At 34.6% G+C, this 19,673-nt stretch overlaps 4 protein-coding genes and 1 long non-coding RNA gene across 10 annotated transcripts in view; 2 read left to right on the top strand and 3 right to left on the bottom strand.

Moving 5' to 3' along the window:
- The first annotated feature begins 970 nt into the window (after positions 1 to 970).
- LOC116175114 (acyl-protein thioesterase 1-like) lies at positions 971 to 3,046 on the top strand. Of its 4 annotated transcripts, none has more exons than XM_031493214.1 (6): positions 971 to 1,317; positions 1,463 to 1,512; positions 1,564 to 1,595; positions 1,646 to 1,806; positions 1,851 to 2,268; positions 2,647 to 3,046. In XM_031493214.1, the coding sequence occupies exons 1-5, from the start codon at positions 1,236 to 1,238 to the stop codon at positions 2,264 to 2,266; spliced, it is 741 nt and encodes a 246-aa protein (XP_031349074.1). In that variant the 5' UTR covers positions 971 to 1,235; the 3' UTR covers positions 2,267 to 2,268; positions 2,647 to 3,046. The 4 variants fall into 4 exon arrangements, with proteins under 4 accessions (XP_031349074.1, XP_031349076.1, XP_031349075.1 ...); XM_031493216.1 differs by lacking the exon at positions 2,647 to 3,046 and adding an exon at positions 2,317 to 2,533 and having other exon boundaries at positions 1,851 to 2,266; XM_031493215.1 differs by lacking the exon at positions 2,647 to 3,046 and adding an exon at positions 2,312 to 2,533 and having other exon boundaries at positions 1,851 to 2,266.
- LOC116175121 lies at positions 2,224 to 2,853 on the bottom strand. Its single transcript, XR_004146244.1, has 2 exons — positions 2,722 to 2,853; positions 2,224 to 2,501 (listed from the first exon to the last, which is right to left on the bottom strand). It is a non-coding gene; the product is annotated as an uncharacterized LOC116175121 (long non-coding RNA).
- Positions 3,047 to 6,099: 3,053 nt separating the features above from the next.
- LOC116175113 lies at positions 6,100 to 7,806 on the bottom strand. The gene is made up of 2 exons (XM_031493213.1): positions 6,945 to 7,806; positions 6,100 to 6,261 (listed from the first exon to the last, which is right to left on the bottom strand). The coding sequence occupies exons 1-2, from the start codon at positions 7,701 to 7,703 to the stop codon at positions 6,247 to 6,249; spliced, it is 774 nt and encodes a 257-aa protein (XP_031349073.1). The 5' UTR covers positions 7,704 to 7,806; the 3' UTR covers positions 6,100 to 6,246.
- A 443-nt stretch (positions 7,807 to 8,249) lies between these two features.
- Positions 8,250 to 19,673, bottom strand: part of LOC116174658 (RE1-silencing transcription factor B-like) — a 394,864-nt gene continuing 383,440 nt past the window's right edge. The window contains exons 3-7 of the mRNA XM_031492600.1: positions 15,881 to 16,095; positions 15,703 to 15,791; positions 10,700 to 10,898; positions 9,661 to 10,627; positions 8,250 to 8,268 (exon numbers count right to left, since the gene is read on the bottom strand). Of these exons, the coding sequence (XP_031348460.1) occupies positions 8,250 to 8,268; positions 9,661 to 10,625 (984 nt within the window). The 5' untranslated portion in view covers positions 10,626 to 10,627; positions 10,700 to 10,898; positions 15,703 to 15,791; positions 15,881 to 16,095. The remainder of the gene's footprint in view (positions 8,269 to 9,660; positions 10,628 to 10,699; positions 10,899 to 15,702; positions 15,792 to 15,880; positions 16,096 to 19,673) is intronic.
- Positions 10,994 to 12,726, top strand: LOC116175117 (acyl-protein thioesterase 1-like). 3 transcript variants are annotated; one of them, XM_031493219.1, is made up of 5 exons: positions 10,994 to 11,014; positions 11,244 to 11,275; positions 11,326 to 11,486; positions 11,531 to 11,948; positions 12,327 to 12,726. In XM_031493219.1, exons 1-4 carry the CDS (start codon positions 11,009 to 11,011, stop codon positions 11,944 to 11,946), a joined length of 615 nt encoding a protein of 204 aa, XP_031349079.1. In that variant the 5' UTR covers positions 10,994 to 11,008; the 3' UTR covers positions 11,947 to 11,948; positions 12,327 to 12,726. The 3 variants fall into 3 exon arrangements, with proteins under 3 accessions (XP_031349079.1, XP_031349082.1, XP_031349080.1); XM_031493222.1 differs by lacking the exon at positions 12,327 to 12,726 and adding an exon at positions 11,997 to 12,213 and having other exon boundaries at positions 11,531 to 11,946; XM_031493220.1 differs by lacking the exon at positions 12,327 to 12,726 and adding an exon at positions 11,992 to 12,213 and having other exon boundaries at positions 11,531 to 11,946.

The raw sequence follows: 19,673 nt of genomic DNA, 5'->3' as shown, positions 1-19,673 counted from the left end.
ATGTGATGTGACCGGCTGCCATGACGTCATGATCGTATACGATAGGGATAAGTTCAAGTTTAGCTGCATTCCCGAATCGCGAACAAACTGTATGCGCTAACCAATCACAGACAAGAATTGAACTGTCATTTGTCAGTTTTGTATTTTGTTTCGTTTTTGCATTAAGGATACTGTTATTAATAACCAGAAAATCCTCGAACAATTCCATGTTTTATTTCACAGAAAATATGTGAATTTATAGGTTAGGGCACTGAATAACCTCTTTAGCAAAACAGCTGCAAGATCCGTCCTGTAGCTGGAACTGCGCATGACTTTCACGCAACGAGTAGTCTAGACCAGTCGTTGCGTTCGATCAACTTTTCGCTCGATGTGGTAGGTTCGAGAATGCAGTGACATTCACGTTCACATCAAGGTCAGTCGATGTGAACAAAGCACATCTTCGGGAATCGACGCCCATATATATATATGATCCAAACGCGTTTGGATTGTCAAATCATGTTCTTTCCAAGTGTGATCTTATGATAATTGATTGCTAAAATCGTGAACAAACTGAACATAAAAGTTTTATGACATGAATTCCTAACCTATAAATGCAAGGATATTTTTGCTCAAATGTTAGATTAGTCAATATTTGTAACTGAAGAGGAGCATAATCGTGCAAGTACATCCACTTGTATTTAAATTATTTTCATAATCCAAACAAAAAGTACGTAATTCAAACGTAAATGTGCACTACGTAAACTTAACCATACTTTGATTTAAATTCGCGCGTTCTTTCGTAAAACGTGATCATACGAATCACGATCTCAAAATCATGATTTCGAAGTAGCCGAAAGAAAGCGCCTCTTATGTACCACACGAAAACGCATTTATTCGAGTTAGGGGGTAGGCATCCACCCCTGACTATCGGGAAACCTTTGTGTCGATTACGTGTAATTCTTTCTTTATGAAAATAAGAAAACCGTTGCGACCTGAATAAAAACCATATCATAAGTTTGCTATTCTCAAGTAGGGGTTGCCTCAGCTACGGCACTGTCTACTAAGATAAAACTAAAAAATTAGACCACCGCATCACGGCTGTTGAATTTCGCCAGGGAGGTCGTTAACATTATCATTTTTAGAAAGTTGTGTAATATAGAGGGAGAAAATCGTCTACAAGATGTCTCTCGCCAAATCGCTGTTCGAGTTTTCAGTCTCAATTTGAAAAATTGCGGTTTTCAGCGGAGGAAAGTAAAATGCGAAAACAGTTTCTAGGGAATTTCGCAGTGATAATGGGAAATGTTTTAACTACCATTCGTAGTTTAGCGGCAACTTCAGGTGACTCCTTTGGTTATTTGTGTGATAATTAAATTACTCATTTTGCTGTTAAGTGTTCATTAGTTTGCAAATGTAAATATTGATGCATTTTAAGCTAATTTAATTCCCAAATAATCTACTGATAAGGCTTCTGTACAAATTTTAGACATGGCAGCACCGGTAGTAATTGCAGCAAGTGGAAATCAAACTGGAACTGTAAGTTTCACATTTGAATGCAATGGGTTTCTAATTGCCAATTGATTTTAGCTTATATTTCTTCACGGCTTAGGCGACACTGGGTACGTGCAGTTGGTTATGTGTAACACACAGTCAGGTAATCTTTTTACAGACATGGATGGGCAAGTGCAATTGCCGGCATACGGCCTCAGAGTGTCAAGGTGATTTGCCCGACAGCACCTACGATGCCCGTCACTCTAAATGCCGGTTTTCGCATGCCCAGCTGGTTCGACTTGAAAGCTCTCGACGTTGGGAGCGCCGAAGACGACGAAGGTCCGCGTCCTCGCAATCGCCAATAACGTAATTTATAGTTTCAGGTATTTTACAAGCGTCGCAAAACATTCATTCCATGATAGAATCGGAAGTAAAAAGTGGAATACCACCGAACAGAATCGTACTAGGCGGTTTCTCGCAGGGAGGTGCGTTAGCTTTATACTCGGCCTTAACCTACCCTGAAAAACTGGCGGGCGTCGTCGCTCTATCCTGCTGGTTGCCCTTACGCAAAAACTTTCCGGCCGCCCAAAAGTGTCCCAACGATTTACCTGTGCTTCAATGCCACGGCGACTGTGATCCAGTAGTTCCCTACAAGTGGGGCCAAATGACAGCTTCGTTATTAAAGAATCTCGTGAAGGGCCCCGAATTTAAATCGTATCGTGGCTTAATGCATACTTCGTCGGACGACGAGTTACAGGATGTTAAAGAGTTTATTCATCGAAATATAGCTAGTCAATAGGTGTAAGTACAATCAATAATAATGAAAATAATAAGTACCTTCTAGAATAGGTTATGTTGTGAAACAATAGGAACACTTTAGCCAGTTAACTTTCGAGAGCATTCCTTAAAGCAATAGGTCTGGACTTGAATTTCTTTTGTAGAAAATCTGTAGTCTTGAATAATCAAATTTGAAAATTTAAAGTCATTCTAAACGATTGGGAAGTATATGAAATTTGTTTGTGGTAGTGCTTACTCTGTAATCAATAAATATAATTACTTTACTAATTTGTCTATCATTCTTGCCTGAAAAGATTAAATGAAAATAATCACTTTGAATTAATAAAAATTGACCTTGACAAAGTACCACAGTATCTAGACTGATTGTACTTTGATCTACAGATAACATCGATTTATTTTTGGAATTATAAAGCTGTAATTGGGCCAACCTGAGATAAGGATGTCATTACAACTTACAAGTTTTGAAATCCACTTCGAGTAGCTGTCGATATACAGTATAGTGCATTGGCGCCGGAAAGGGGCGAAATAACCACCAAGACAGATTTCATCCACTTGCTTGTGTAAAAAGCTACAAACGATACACGCACCAGAAAGGCTGTGGGACATAAAGAACAACCATCTACAAATTTGGAATTTTTGTTAATTATGAAATCAATTAATGAGATTGAGATCGAAGTGATTTTCCCTCAGAGCAAGAATACTCAGGATGTTCCTAACAGGAAAATTATATATATATGTCACCCTTATGTACAGGATGAGTAAATTTTCGCAGAACGGTCTACTATCTCTCTACTTATTTATAAATCAAAGTTTTTAGGAAATAATAATAATAATATAATAATGCATTTATTGAAAACAACTTAATATAATGTTCAATGTTCAAGATAAAAATAAAGAAAAATAAAATCATACATGATGTTCGAAGAGAACAGAGTACTTAAGAACTGCCTCACTTGTTGTTCCCAAATGGAGTGAGTTCAAGCAACTACTAAGTAGCAGCTTGGTCTTCCACTCAACCCAGTTTGATTACTAAATAACATTAATTATGGCATTACGAGTGAAAAATAATATTTTTAACGGGACAAATAAATTATAATAAAAACAGAAGCTTATCAAGATTAATTTTTATTTAAGAGGTGTATTGATTAAGTAGATATAGTTTATGTAGTTGAATTTTGAAATGTTGTATAGGAAGTTCTTTAATTTCAGGAGGTATTGAATTATAAACTTTAGACGCGTTATAACTAAATGATCTTTCATACAAGGAGGTTTTATGAAGCGGTGTTATAACTAAATTTTTATGTCTCAAGAAAAAATCACGTATGTTATGCCGAAATCGAAGCTTATTGAAAAGATACTGTGGTGTTTGGCGAGTAATGACTTTATGATATAAGCAAGCCGAATGCAGCATTCTTCTATTTGTCATATTCAGCCATCCTATTTCATTCAGTTTGCCACCAATAGAATTAAATTTTCGAATACCAAATATTAACCTTAGACACGAGTTTTGGATGCGTTGTATTCGTCTGCAGTCGACGGAAGTTAAACAAGGACCGTACACACAATCACAATAATTAAAATGAGATAGGACAAGCGACTCGCAGAGTATTATTTTTACTTTTTTAGTTAAGCAAGACCGATTTTGATAAATTTGTTTTAGATTAATAAATGCCTTTTGCACATTTTTAGATATATGCTGTCGAAACCTAAGTTCATCATCTATAATAAGCCCTAGGTTCTTAACACTGCTCTTAACACCCAATGGAGTATCCCTTATCATAATATTTATTTGAGATATATACTTTTCTCTTGTCTTCCGTTTGCCTAATAGCATAAGGTAGCATTTAGATATGTTAATTTGTAACCCATGAGCCTCTGAGTAATCCACTAGACTGTTAAGATCAGTGTTAATATGAACCAAGGCAACAGGCAAATCTATAGGCTTGAAACTGTAATGCAACTGAGTGTCATCAGCATATAAATGATATTTACAAAATTTTAGAGAAGATTTTAAATTAAAGGTATATATAACGTAAAACAGGGGACCAAGAATTGAACCTTGAGGTACTCCATTGATAATTGGTAAAGAGATAGATTGAGAGTCTTTTATTTTCACTATCTGGCTGCGATTAGTAAGGTAATTTTCAATTAAAGAAGTAGCAGACTCGTCGAAACCAATACATCTCAGGATTGACACCATAACATCATGTCTTATGGTGTCAAACGCCTTCGAGTAGTCAAGCATAATCAACACGGACAGTTCATCACTATCAGCACTGCTCAATATATCATCAGTTATATTTAAAAGAGAAGTTTCACAACTAAAACCCGATCAAAATCCCGATTGTGTCTCGGGGATAATATCAATGGATTGCATATAGCTTTGCATTTGAGTCATCATAATTTTTTCGAAAACTTTTGATAAACATGGAAGGATACTAATTGGTCTTAAGTCCTTATAGTCAGTTGGTGCATTTGATTTAGGTACAGGAATAACCTTTGCGGTTTTCCAGGAGTCTGGAAAGATCGAATCGATTATGCAGGAATTGATAATATGTGTCACGTAAGGAACAATAAAGGGACAGCAAAGTCGTAACATTTTTATACTCAGTTCATCAGTTCCAACCGCATTACTTTTGATATTTGATAAGATTTTTAATATTGCTTGGCCATCAGTTAATGAAAATTGAAAATTTGTCCCAAACTTTTGTGGAAAATCTTCGCAATAGAATCGAATAAGGTTGTTGAAATTAACGGTAGACAAAGATTTACTTGAATTTACAAATGCCTCATTAATTTTGTTAGGATCACTAAGATGAATAGGTACTTCATGAGACTCTGCTTTTGTATATATGTTAGTCCTATTTAAATCTTGCCATAACGTTTTATGTTTATTTTGATTGAGTCTAAATTCAATATATGCTTTTTTCTCCTGTTTAACTGCAAAGGTAGTGTAATTCCGTAACTGTTTGTAATAATTCCAATCAGTATCCTTAAGCGTTCGTTTAAACTTGACAAGGGACTTATTTCGTAGTTTAATCATAAATTTGATATTATCAGTCATCCAGGGAGGATTTTTTTTAACAATTTTAATAGTTCTAATGGGAGCATGAATATTGAACAACTCTGTAAGATTAGCATTTAAAAAGTGAATTTTATCGTTTACATCACGTAAATGAATCATTAGATGCCATGGAATAGCTTGCAAGTCAGCATCAAAGGTTTTTTGGTTGAAGCGATTAAAGTCCCGGTAAGTATGTAAATGGCTTTTCATTTCCACGTTACTGTGAAGTGGGTACTGACAATATATTAAACAATGATCAGACAAACCATGCGAACCAATTACACCACACTCAATGATTACCTTACCTTCACTAACCAAAATGTGGTCTATTAAAGTAGACGTTGTACGAGTGACGCGTGTAGGTTCTTGGATGATTTGTTTTAAACTGAAGAAGTCTATCATAGTTGTATACTTTAATGTATCACGATTATTTAAATTGAGCATATTTATATTAAAATCACCCAAGCACACTATTTCATCAGTAATAGGTAATACAGATACAACCGAATTTTCCAATTCACTGAGAAACACATCACATCCAAATTCCTGTCGCCTATATAGAATTCCAAGAGCTAATTGGATTCTATTTATTTTTAATAAGATCCATAACTGTTCACTGGCTGAGTGCGATTCGGATTGCTCTAAAATTGAAAAAACAAATTCACTTTTAACATATATACCTACGCCTCCACCTCTCGCTACGCGATCCTTTCGAATAAACCATTGAATAAAAACACTATATTCAATGAATAAACTTATACCCATTTATGTGAACTGCATCACTAGGTACTTCGGGCGATAACCACGTTTCTGTTATTCCTATTATGTCAAAGTTGCACTCAAATGCGAGATCCTTGAATTCTGAAAAATTATTACGAAGAGATTGGGCATTTAAGTGTGCAATTCCTAAAATATTCCTACTCATCTAACATCTGTAAACAAAAAAGGAATTAATAAATGACCATATAAAAATACAGTTTTTTTTTTAAATTTTGGTAATATCCAAACCGAATTTTGTAAAGCATAATTACAAGTAAATTTAATTTTAAAGACACAGAAAAATATGTAACACAAGTTATTTCCCAGAAAAGCAGTCATTTTTGGTTTAAAGAAGCAAACCTTATTGATAAACACATCATGCTAAAACTAACAGTGGGGCTATTGTTTATGTAGGAATGTTCGGCGATAACTTTGAAGAAAGCAGCTGCAGATAAATTCACAAATTTCCAACGAACGCACGTAACTAAACTACTATTGGCTTTGTGATGTATAAAAGTCAAACAAAAATTTAAAGACAATAAAATAAGAGCATTTTCTCCGTAATGTTTTGAAAAACAACAAAAAAAACACTATAGTGTGATAAACCATCACCGAAACTCGATCAGTGGACATCCCGAAGATCATTACTTGATTTTATTTCATAAACGCGGCTCTGCTCATTGACACGCATAAATATTTTGCCATTCCGTATCCACAAATATTTTACGTTGTTTTGTTTTTTAAACTCACGCGCCTTATTTAACAATATCTTGTTGGTAACCGTGAGCGAATCGTTCACATAGATGTAATTGTCTTGCTTTATTAAATTACGAAAATCGGAACCTAAATCACTTACTTTAAGTTCACGTTTAACTCGCTTTAACCTCATGAACTCTTCTTTATCTAATCTGCGTACGAACTTAATAATGATTCCCCTGGCTTGATCCGGACGATTTGCGTTTTTTCGCAACCGATGAGTAGTATCGATCATCCATCTTTCCAATTTAAACCCTATCGAATTGGCCACTGCTTGGACAACAACGGCAATATTTTCTCCTGGGGATTCCGGCACGCCATATACTTCAAAGATATTTTTCCGGGTGTACTGTTCCAACTCATTTAATTTTTCTTTAATCTCACTGTTTTCCCTTTGAAGAATTACGTTCTTAGTTTCTAAAGCTTCAATATTTTTTTCACAGGCTGTCACCGCATCGCTTAGTTTTTTGAAGTTGTTGTTCAACTCATCAATTTTTTCGTGACATAAATTGATCGACGTAGTTGTTTCTGATTGTACTTCTAAAACAGTTTTCAGTTGACCTATGATGTGTGCAAGTGCAGTTGACGTATTTAGTTGACCGTCATTAGGATCCACATCCACAGATGCTGGGATCTCATCTGGAACATAATATGATGAGCTGCCAGTGTTTCGTAATTTCGTATTAGATTCGATGCATGTAAGACATTGCCATTTCTCTTTGTTATCTTTCAAATATTGCAATTCCCCGATTGTTGGGTTCATGCAATTGATATGATATCTCTTCGAACACCTTACACATTTAATTTTTTGCTGAGTGGACGTAATATTAAATGTACACTTTTGACACACTTCAGACATGATCGTTGGTTTTTTTTTAGATTTTATAATTAAACTAAACACAGAGCGCTGAAAACACGTCCGCACTCGATGCCGTTATACATAAAAACAAAACAAAAATAACCTCAACTTTTTGTTTTTAAATGCGACACCCTGTATATTTTATTTTTGAGTAGGCGGGGTCTCAGCCAAGCGTCGCTCTATCAACCCAATACATTTACAATCGAAAAGTGATAAAAAAGTTAAAATAAAAAGTACTTGTAGCAAAACGCATTATTCCTTTGAAAATTCAAAGTGGCAGAAGTCGAAAAAAGGAGATATTGCATTAAATGTAAATGTTTCAAAGGTATTACGATTTGCTACAAGTGCTTTTTATTTTACCTTTTTTATCGCACAGTTTCAATCTTTGTTTATAAAGTTAACTTGATTATTAACCTCAATTCATTATCATGTGTTTGATACCGTTAACCTTTTGGAGAGTTGCACAGGAATTTCTGTTTTTAATTTATATAAATGATCCACCACACATACCTAATGACTTTCCAATTCTGTATGCAGACAAAACCACTATAAAGAGGCTAGACCGCTAGAAGTACAGTGATTAATAATCTACTCGCCAAAATGGAATTTTCACAATTTCCACCAAATGGACAAATAGGAATAAGATAAACAACACAAAAACTCAAGACATTTAAACTATTGACATGTCCGTTTGTATATTTTCTATGCACTAATTTATATTAAAAGCAATTTTAATTCCTATTCAACACACAGTGATTCACACCTACAATACATGTACCAAAAATAGGTACCGACAATTAATTTAAAATACCTTCATTTATGTAAAAGTAGAAACACAATTATTTTTTATGGTTCTAGGGCCTAAAATGTACCATAAGATTCCAAATTCTTTTAAGTCGACCACAATAGATGATTTTGAATGATGCACCTTGATTGAGGCCCCTCGGAGGGGTATCATTATCGACACTGCACCCCCAGTGCCACGCAGTCCTCGCCACATTAATTATAATAATGTATTAAAAGATGAGTTTATTAATTGTCCCATAATCAACTACTACATTTAAAATCCGTCTAAATTTTATGTTTTAAAAGGTGTATTTTAAGATTGGATTTAAAATTAGACTCATAGTTACAATTACCGCATTTAAAAACTTTAGAAGCTTTATGTTTTAGAAGATGGGATTTGAAGTAGCATTTCACATTTGTCTCATAATCACAATCGGCACACTTTAACTCCTTAGAAACTGTATGTGTTAAAAGATGTTGTTTGAGGTGTTGTTTACGATTTGTTCCATAAGCACAAGTGGCACATTTAAATAGCTTAGAAACCCTATGTGTTAAAAGGTGTTGTTTAAGATTGGATTTAAAATTAGTCTTATAGTTACAATTACCACATATTAAATTTTTAGAAACTTTATGTCTTAAAAGATGTCGTTTGAAAACACTTTTAAGATTTGTCCCATAATCACAATCCACACATTTAAATTCCTTTAAAACTTTATGTCTCACTTCATGTGTTCTAAGGTGTCGTTCAAAGTAGATTTTACTATTTGTCTCATAATCACAATTGGGACATTTCAAATCCTTAACGATATGTTGTAAAAGGTGTGTTTTAAGAGCAGATTTATATTTTGTCTCATAATCACAATCGGTACATTTAAAATCCTTCGAAACTTGATGTACTAAAAGATGTTGTTTGATGTGGCATTTCTTATTTGTCTCATAATCACAAGTAGCACATTTGAAATCCTTAGAAACTTTATGTTTTAAAACATGCTGTTTAAAGATGCTTTTAACATTTGTCTCAAAATCGCAATCACCACATTTAAAAACTTCGGAAACTTTATGTTTTAAATGATGTCGTTTCCAGCGACTTTCATAATTTGTCTCATAATTACAATCAGCACATTTAAAATCTTTGCAAACTTGATGTTTTCTAAGGTGTTGTTTAAAGTACATTTTAGTATTTGTCTCATAATCACAATCAGCACATTTCAAATCCTTACTAATGTTATGTTTTAAAAGGTGTTTTTTCAGAGTAGCTTTATAGTTTGTCTCATAATCACAATTAGCACATTTAAAATCCTTGGGGACTTTATGTTTCGCTTCATGTTTCCTAAGGTGTCTTTTAAAGTACATTTTACTATTTGCCTCATAATCACAATCATCACATTTCAAATTCGTATTAACATTATGTTTTAAAAGGTGTTTTTTAAGAACAGCTTTATAGTTTGTCTCAAAATCACACTGAGCACATTTAAAATCCTTAGAAACTTTATGTTTTAAAAGATGCTGTTTGAAGTTGTCTTTAACATTTGTCCCATAATGGCAATTAACACATTGAAAATCCTTAGAAACCTTATGGTTTAAAAGATGTCGTTTGAAGTGGTGTTTAATATTTGTGCCATACTGACAATGAGCACATGTAAAATCCTTAGAAACTTTATGTTTTAAAAGATGTCGTTTGAAGTGGTGTTTAATATTTGTGCCATACTGACAATGAGCACATGTAAAATCCTTAGAAACTTTATGTTTTAAAAGATGTTGTTTGAAGTTGCTTTTATAATTTGTCTCATAATCACAATCGGCACATTTCAAATCCTTAGAAACTTTATGTCTCGCTTCATGTTTTCTAAGGTGACGTTTAAAGTACATTTTACTATTTGTCTCATAATCACAATCAGCACATTTGAAATCTTTAGATTCTGTTTTACACTGAGGTAAAAAGTCATGTTGAAAGTCAGAGTGTGCCTGTGCTTCATTATCAAGAGATTTAGAACACAGTGTACTAATGGTAACTTCATCCTTGACCGTAACCAAAACTTCGTTACTTACTGAAATGTGTCTCTGGAGAAAGGAATGGATTTCTTCTTCTTGTTTTGGTTCGATTTTAATTGGTGTTGTGTCATTATCTCCATCCATACCTGACAACAGTAATGTAAGTATTAAACAATACAGTGACCAGTGAGAGCCCAGAACAACCAGACATTACTTACTTTCTAAGTTACAGAGTTTGTTTAATAAAAGCTATTCCACACCACCAGTAATTTTTGCGCTGTGCGGTATTAGAAGACCACATGCTATCCACGGGCTTAGACACTTTCCGTGCGACTGAGATTATTAGATGAATTGGATTTCTGTTATTGGTCTAGGGCGGTCACGTGATCCAAGAGCCGTGAGGGGAAACGCCAATAGCTAAACAAACAAAAGATGGTTTATGTTTACTATTTGCCATAATTCAAGAATTTCGTGCATGCGCAGTATTGACAAAGGGGAACCGCGGGAGTCTGTGCTCTGTATAGTCTATGCAGGTTAAGTAATTTTCAACAAAACGACATTCTCACATTCTTATTGTTTTTGATAGTATAAATACATTTTTTAATGGACAGAAGTAATAGTTATTTACATATGAGTATGGTAAATTTACGTTAACGAGTGAGATGTTTACAGCTGAGGCAGGAATTTCGAAACGAGTAACGTTAACTGATTTAACATACAAATAATGTAAAAAATGGGTTTCTAATTGCCAATTGATTTTAGCTTATATTTCTTCACGGCTTAGGCGACACTGGGTACGTGCAGTTGGTTATGTGTAACACACAGTCAGGTAATCTTTTTACAGGCATGGATGGGCAAGTGCAATTGCCGGCATACGGCCTCAGAGTGTCAAGGTGATTTGCCCGACAGCACCTACGATGCCCGTCACTCTAAATGCCGGTTTTCGCATGCCCAGCTGGTTCGACTTGAAAGCTCTCGACGTTGGGAGCGCCGAAGACGACGAAGGTCCGCGTCCTCGCAATCGCCAATAACGTAATTTATAGTTTCAGGTATTTTACAAGCGTCGCAAAACATTCATTCCATGATAGAATCGGAAGTAAAAAGTGGAATACCACCGAACAGAATCGTACTAGGCGGTTTCTCGCAGGGAGGTGCGTTAGCTTTATACTCGGCCTTAACCTACCCTGAAAAACTGGCGGGCGTCGTCGCTCTATCCTGCTGGTTGCCCTTACGCAAAAACTTTCCGGCCGCCCAAAAGTGTCCCAACGATTTACCTGTGCTTCAATGCCACGGCGACTGTGATCCAGTAGTTCCCTACAAGTGGGGCCAAATGACAGCTTCGTTATTAAAGAATCTCGTGAAGGGCCCCGAATTTAAATCGTATCGTGGCTTAATGCATACTTCGTCGGACGACGAGTTACAGGATGTTAAAGAGTTTATTCATCGAAATATAGCTAGTCAATAGGTGTAAGTACAATCAATAATAATGAAAATAATAAGTACCTTCTAGAATAGGTTATGTTGTGAAACAATAGGAACACTTTAGCCAGTTAACTTTCGAGAGCATTCCTTAAAGCAATAGGTCTGGACTTGAATTTCTTTTGTAGAAAATCTGTAGTCTTGAATAATCAAATTTGAAAATTTAAAGTCATTCTAAACGATTGGGAAGTATATGAAATTTGTTTGTGGTAGTGCTTACTCTGTAATCAATAAATATAATTACTTTACTAATTTGTCTATCATTCTTGCCTGAAAAGATTAAATGAAAATAATCACTTTGAATTAATAAAAATTGACCTTGACAAAGTACCACAGTATCTAGACTGATTGTACTTTGATCTACAGGTAACATCGATTTATTTTTGGAATTATAAAGCTGTAATTGGGCCAACCTGAGATAAGGATGTCATTACAACTTACAAGTTTTGAAATCCACTTCGAGTAGCTGTCGATATACAGTATAGTGCATTGGCGCCGGAAAGGGGCGAAATAACCACCAAGACAGATTTCATCCACTTGCTTGTGTAAAAAGCTACAAACGATACACGCACCAGAAAGGCTGTGGGACATAAAGAACAACCATCTACAAATTTGGAATTTTTGTTAATTATGAAATCAATTAATGAGATTGAGATCGAAGTGATTTTCCCTCAGAGCAAGAATACTCAGGATGTTCCTAACAGGAAAATTATATATATATGTCACCCTTATGTACAGGATGAGTAAATTTTCGCAGAACGGTCTACTATCTCTCTACTTATTTATAAATCAAAGTTTTTAATAATTGTCATTTTCCGTCTTCAGGTTTAGCAGGAAATAACCTCAACTTTTTGTTTTTAAATGCGACACCCTGTATATTTTATTTTTGAGTAGGCGGGGTCTCAGCCAAGCGTCGCTCTATCAACCCAATACATTTACAATCGAAAAGTGATAAAAAAGTTAAAATAAAAAGTACTTGTAGCAAAACGCATTATTCCTTTGAAAATTCAAAGTGGCAGAAGTCGAAAAAAGGAGATATTGCATTAAATGTAAATGTTTCAAAGGTATTACGATTTGCTACAAGTGCTTTTTATTTTACCTTTTTTATCGCACAGTTTCAATCTTTGTTTATAAAGTTAACTTGATTATTAACCTCAATTCATTATCATGTGTTTGATACCGTTAACCTTTTGGAGAGTTGCACAGGAATTTCTGTTTTTAATTTATATAAATGATCCACCACACATACCTAATGACTTTCCAATTCTGTATGCAGACAAAACCACTATAAAGAGGCTAGACCGCTAGAAGTACAGTGATTAATAATCTACTCGCCAAAATGGAATTTTCACAATTTCCACCAAATGGACAAATAGGAATAAGATAAACAACACAAAAACTCAAGACATTTAAACTATTGACATGTCCGTTTGTATATTTTCTATGCACTAATTTATATTAAAAGCAATTTTAATTCCTATTCAACACACAGTGATTCACACCTACAATACATGTACCAAAAATAGGTACCGACAATTAATTTAAAATACCTTCATTTATGTAAAAGTAGAAACACAATTATTTTTTATGGTTCTAGGGCCTAAAATGTACCATAAGATTCCAAATTCTTTTAAGTCGACCACAATAGATGATTTTGAATGATGCACCTTGATTGAGGCCCCTCGGAGGGGTATCATTATCGACACTGCACCCCCAGTGCCACGCAGTCCTCGCCACATTAATTATAATAATGTATTAAAAGATGAGTTTATTAATTGTCCCATAATCAACTACTACATTTAAAATCCGTCTAAATTTTATGTTTTAAAAGGTGTATTTTAAGATTGGATTTAAAATTAGACTCATAGTTACAATTACCGCATTTAAAAACTTTAGAAGCTTTATGTTTTAGAAGATGGGATTTGAAGTAGCATTTCACATTTGTCTCATAATCACAATCAGCACACTTTAACTCCTTAGAAACTGTATGTGTTAAAAGATGTTGTTTGAGGTGTTGTTTACGATTTGTTCCATAAGCACAAGTAGCACATTTAAATAGTTTAGAAACGGTATGTTTTGCAAGGTGTTTTTTAAAATTGGGTTTAAAATTGGTCTCATAGTTACAATTACCACATTTAAAATTTTTAGAAACTTTATGTTTTAAAAGATGAGCTTTCAAGTTGCGTTTTACATTTGTCTCATAATCACAATCAGCACATTTTAACTCCATAGAAACTTTATGTGTTAAAAGATGTTGATTGAAGAGGTGTTTACGATTTGCCCCATAACCACAAGTGGCACATTTAAATAGCTTAGAAACCCTATGTGTTAAAAGGTGTTGTTTAAGATTGGATTTAAAATTAGTCTTATAGTTACAATTACCACATATTAAATCTTTAGAAACTTTATGTCTTAAAAGATGTCGTTTGAAAACACTTTTAAGATTTGTCCCATAATCACAATCCACACATTTAAATTCCTTTAAAACTTTATGTCTCACTTCATGTGTTCTAAGGTGTCGTTCAAAGTAGATTTTACTATTTGTCTCATAATCACAATTGGGACATTTCAAATCCTTAACGTTATGTTGTAAAAGGTGTGTTTTAAGAGCAGATTTATATTTTGTCTCATAATCACAATCGGTACATTTAAAATCCTTCGAAACTTGATGTACTAAAAGATGTTGTTTGATGTGGCATTTCTTATTTGTCTCATAATCACAAGTAGCACATTTGAAATCCTTAGAAACTTTATGTTTTAAAACATGTTGTTTAAAAACGCTTTTAACATTTGTCTCAAAATCGCAATCTCCACATTTAAAAACTTCGGAAACTTTATGTTTTAAATGATGTCGTTTCAAGCGACTTTCATAATTTGTCTCATAATTACAATCAGCACATTTAAAATCTTTGCAAACTTGATGTTTTCTAAGGTGTTGTTTAAAGTACATTTTACTATTTGTCTCATAATCACAATCAGCACATTTCAAATCCTTACTAATGTTATGTTTTAAAAGGTGTTTTTTCAGAGTAGCTTTATAGTTTGTCTCATAATCACAATTAGCACATTTAAAATCCTTGGGGACTTTATGTTTCGCTTCATGTTTCCTAAGGTGTCTTTTAAAGTACATTTTACTATTTGCCTCATAATCACAATCATCACATTTCAAATTCGTATTAACATTATGTTTTAAAAGGTGTTTTTTAAGAACAGCTTTATAGTTTGTCTCAAAATCACACTGAGCACATTTAAAATCCTTAGAAACTTTATGTTTTAAAAGATGCTGTTTGAAGTTGTCTTTAACATTTGTCCCATAATGGCAATTAACACATTGAAAATCCTTAGAAACCTTATGGTTTAAAAGATGTCGTTTGAAGTGGTGTTTAATATTTGTGGCATACTGACAATGAGCACATGTAAAATCCTTAGAAACTTTATGTTTTAAAAGATGTTGTTTGAAGTTGCTTTTATAATTTGTCTCATAATCACAATCGGCACATTTCAAATCCTTAGAAACTTTATGTCTCGCTTCATGTTTTCTAAGGTGACGTTTAAAGTACATTTTACTATTTGTCTCATAATCACAATCAGCACATTTGAAATCTTTAGATTCTGTTTTACACTGAGGTAAAAAGTCATGTTGAAAGTCAGAGTGTGCCTGTGCTTCATTATCAAGAGATTTAGAACACAGTGTACTAATGGTAACTTCATCCTTGACCGTAACCAAAACTTCGTTACTTACTGAAATGTGTCTCTGGAGAAAGGAATGGATTTCTTCTTCTTGTTTTGGTTCGATTTTAATTGGTCCTGTGTCATTATCTCCATCCATACCTGACAACAGTAATGTAAGTATTAAAAATCAATTTTGATATTAAACAATACAGTGACCAGTGGGAGCCAAGAACAACCACATTACTTACTTTCAAGTTACAGAGTTTGTTTAATAAAAGCTATTCCATACCACCAGTAATTTTTGCGCTGTGCGGTATTAGCTTAGATGTGGCTCAAGACCACAGGCTATCCACGGGCTTAGACACTTTTCGTGCGACTGAAATTATCAGATGAATTGGGGATTTCTGTTATTGGTCTAGGGCGGTCACGTGATCCAAGAGCCGTGAGGGGAAAACGCCAATAGCTAAACAAACAAAAGATGGTTTATGTTTACGATTTGCCATAATTCAAGAATTTCGTGCATGTGCAGATTGACAAAGGGGAACCGCGGGAGTCTGTGCTCTGTATAGTCTATGCAGGTTAAGTAATTTTCAACAAAACGACATTCTTATTGTTTTTGATAGTATAAATACATTTTTTAATGGACAGAAGTAATAGTTATTTACATATGAGTATGGTAAATCAAGGTTTACGTTAACGAGTGAGATGTTTACTGCCGAAGCGTAGCTGAGGCAGAAATTTCGAAACGAGTAACGTTAACTGATTTAACATACAAATAATGTAAAAAATTTTATTTCATACTGCTCTTTTTTTTTTATTAAACTGCCATACAATTTTTGATTAGAATGTTGTACGCATTTAAATGAAAGCAAAAGTCCTTAAGACAAGGGAAGAAAGAGGACAGGTAATAGTTTCAATAAAACTGTTACCATTTGTCACCAAGGCACGCCTGCTAGTGTCGTAACATGCAATATATAATATTATAACATTATAGTATAATAATAATATGTAATTTACAACATGCTAAGTGTAAACTATAATGTCCATCTGCTTGTGGAAGTCTACGATATCTCAGGTTTATGCCACGTTTAACTCAGTTACACGGTGCATGTGTGTGTAGAACCTCGACTTCCATGAAGTAGGGCCTGCAATGTTTGATATATTTAGGTTATGGTGACTTGTAACATTCACGAATAAATATTCACAAGCTAAGGCAGAAAAGGATCCGAGGGCCTTCGAACCTTCAACTTTAGGGGCGTAGCATCCGTAACCGAAGACCGCCTTACCCATCTCTTAAGCGTCTTCAGTTTTGTGTCTTTACGTGGCCAATGTCAGGGGAGTTATGAGGTACAGGTAGTGGTTACCGAGGTCTTGAGATTTATACCCATGTCATTATGTGGAAACTGAGCATAGTTGGGGGCTTATCATTTTTTAATTCTTATTCCAACACACGATGATCACACAACTACAATATACGCACCAAAAATAAAATTATAAGCTTCCCAAATTCTTTTAAGTCTGTCACAATAGATGACTAAATTTAAATGAAAAGAAATACTTAAGTGTAACATACTTTTGTATTATTAACGCAATATATTATTATTATTAGTATCTCACCAATGACTGCATTCAATGCAGCCATGATGCACCTGGACCGAGGCTCTGGCTCTGGGTGCGACACCAGAACAATGCCCACCCTGAGCCCTGCCACAGTGACTTCGCCATAGGTTCGTGGTGCACACGCAACTTTTAGGTACCCCAGAACTTCTGAGATTTATCTCAGGCTCCCCTGAGTCATACCCTGGGGTACTTCCCTGCAATCTGCAACGATGGGTCCCTTGCCCCCGCCAATGGTCCAGACACAGCCTTAGGTCTTGGTGCAGGAAGGGTTTTTTAAGATTCAAATTCATACAATTCCCATGAGTCGTGTGAAAATGCCGCCTGAAGGAAATCATCCGCCACTCTGAGCTCTCCCGGTATCCGGGAGGCACCATTATTTCGGCACTGCACCACCAGTGCCACGCAGTCCTCGTCACATTAATGATTATGTATTATTATTTGTCCCATAACCACATTTAAAATCCTTCTAAACTACATGTTTTAAAAGGTGTTTTTTAAGACTGGATTTGAAATTTGTCTCATAGTTACAATGACCACATTTAAAATCTTTCGAAACTTTATGTGTTAAAAGATGTCCTTTGAAGTTGCGTTTCACATTTGTCTCATAATCACAATTAGCACATTTTAACTCCTTAGCGATTTGATGTGTTAAAAGATGTTGTTTGAAGAGGTATTTACGATTTGTTCCATAACCACAAGCTGCACATTTAAAAAGCTTAGAAACTGTATGTGTTAAAAGGTGTTTTTTAAGATCGGACTTAAAATTTGTCTCATAATTACAATTAGTACATTTTAAATCTTTAGAAACTTTATGTTTTAAAAGATGTCGTTTGAAGACACTTTTAACGTTGGTCCCATAATCACAATCAGCACACTTAAACTCCTTAGAAACTTTATGTGTTAAAAGATGTTGTTTAAAGTTGGGTTTAACATTTGTCCCATAATCACAATGAGCACATTTAAAATCCTTATCCTTAGAATCCTTCGAAACTTTATGTCTTACAACATGTCGTTTGAAGTTGTCTTTATCATTTGTCCCATAATCACAAACAGCACATTTAAAATCCTTCGCAGCTTGATGTATTAAGAAATGTCGTTTGAAGTGGTATTTATTATTTGTTCCATAAGCACAAGTAGCACATTTAAATTCCTTAGAAACTTTATGTTGTAAAAGATGTTGTTTAAAGGTGGATTTCACATTTGTCCCATAATCACAGTCAGCGCATTTAAAATCTTTAGAAACTTTATGTATTAAAAGATGTCGTTTCAAGCGGCTTTTATAATTTGTCTCATAAAGACAATCAGCACATTTAAAATGTTTGAAAACTTTATGTTTTCTAACGTGTCGTTTAAAGTACATTTTACTATTTGTCTCATAATCACAATCCTCACATTTCAAATCCTTAGCAACGTTATGTTTTAAAAGATGTTTTTTAAGAGCAGATTTATATTTTGTCTCATAATCACAATCAGCACATTTAAAATCCTTAGAAACTTTATGTTTTAAAAGATGCTGTTTGAAGTTGCCTTTAATATTTGTCCCATAATGACAATTAGCACATTGAAAATCATTAGAAACTTTACGTTTTAAAAGATGTTGTTTAAAGTTGGGTTTATCATTTGTTCCACAATCACAATCAACACATTTAACATCGTTAGACACTGTTTTACATTGTGTTAAAAGGTGACATTGAAAGTCAGAGTGTTGCTGGACTTCTTCATTATAAAGAGGTTTCAAACATGGTGTAGTAATCGTAACTTCGTTCTTTACTGTTATCAAAACTTCGTTGCTTACTGAAATGTGTCCTTGAAGAAAGGAATGGATTTCTTCTTCTTGCTTTGGTTCGATTTTAATGAGTACATTATCTCCTTCCATACCTAACAACAATAATGTATTTATCATTTGGTTTTAAACAATGGCGAACGACAAGCCAGAGCAATCAGACATTGCTTACTTTCCGAGTTACAAAGTTTGTTAAATAAGAGTTACACCATGCTGCACAACACCACTCCACCAATTTTTTTCCTGTTTTGACGTGTTGATGCCAGCGGTAGTACTAGTGTAGCTTGCCTAGACCTCTTACACGAGGCCTAGACTGTGGTAATAGCTTATGCCAGGAAAAAAGTCCCTAGTCTTAAGGCCCCATTCACATGCGGATATGTACGGCGGATCTGTACGGCGGACATGTACGCGGGACAGATCCGTATCAATTCGTATGTGTGTATCCGCGTGTTCGGCGTACATATCTTGCTCGCCATCCGTCGATCAGGATGACGAGCACGGACAGCGAGCCGGACAAATACGCACGTGTGTAGTCGTTTCACGGATTTGTTTGCCGGACATAGAATCGTCAAATATATTGATCTATTCAATGTTTCTCTAAATTTACTCAAACAAAAGTTAAAATTACATCTCACATA

The sequence above is a fragment of the Photinus pyralis genome, unplaced genomic scaffold, assembly GCF_008802855.1.
Source record: "Photinus pyralis isolate 1611_PpyrPB1 unplaced genomic scaffold, Ppyr1.3 Ppyr1.4_LG6, whole genome shotgun sequence".
Classification (NCBI taxonomy): Eukaryota; Metazoa; Arthropoda; class Insecta; order Coleoptera; family Lampyridae; genus Photinus; species Photinus pyralis.
This window is presented reverse-complemented; position numbering and strand designations above follow the sequence as displayed.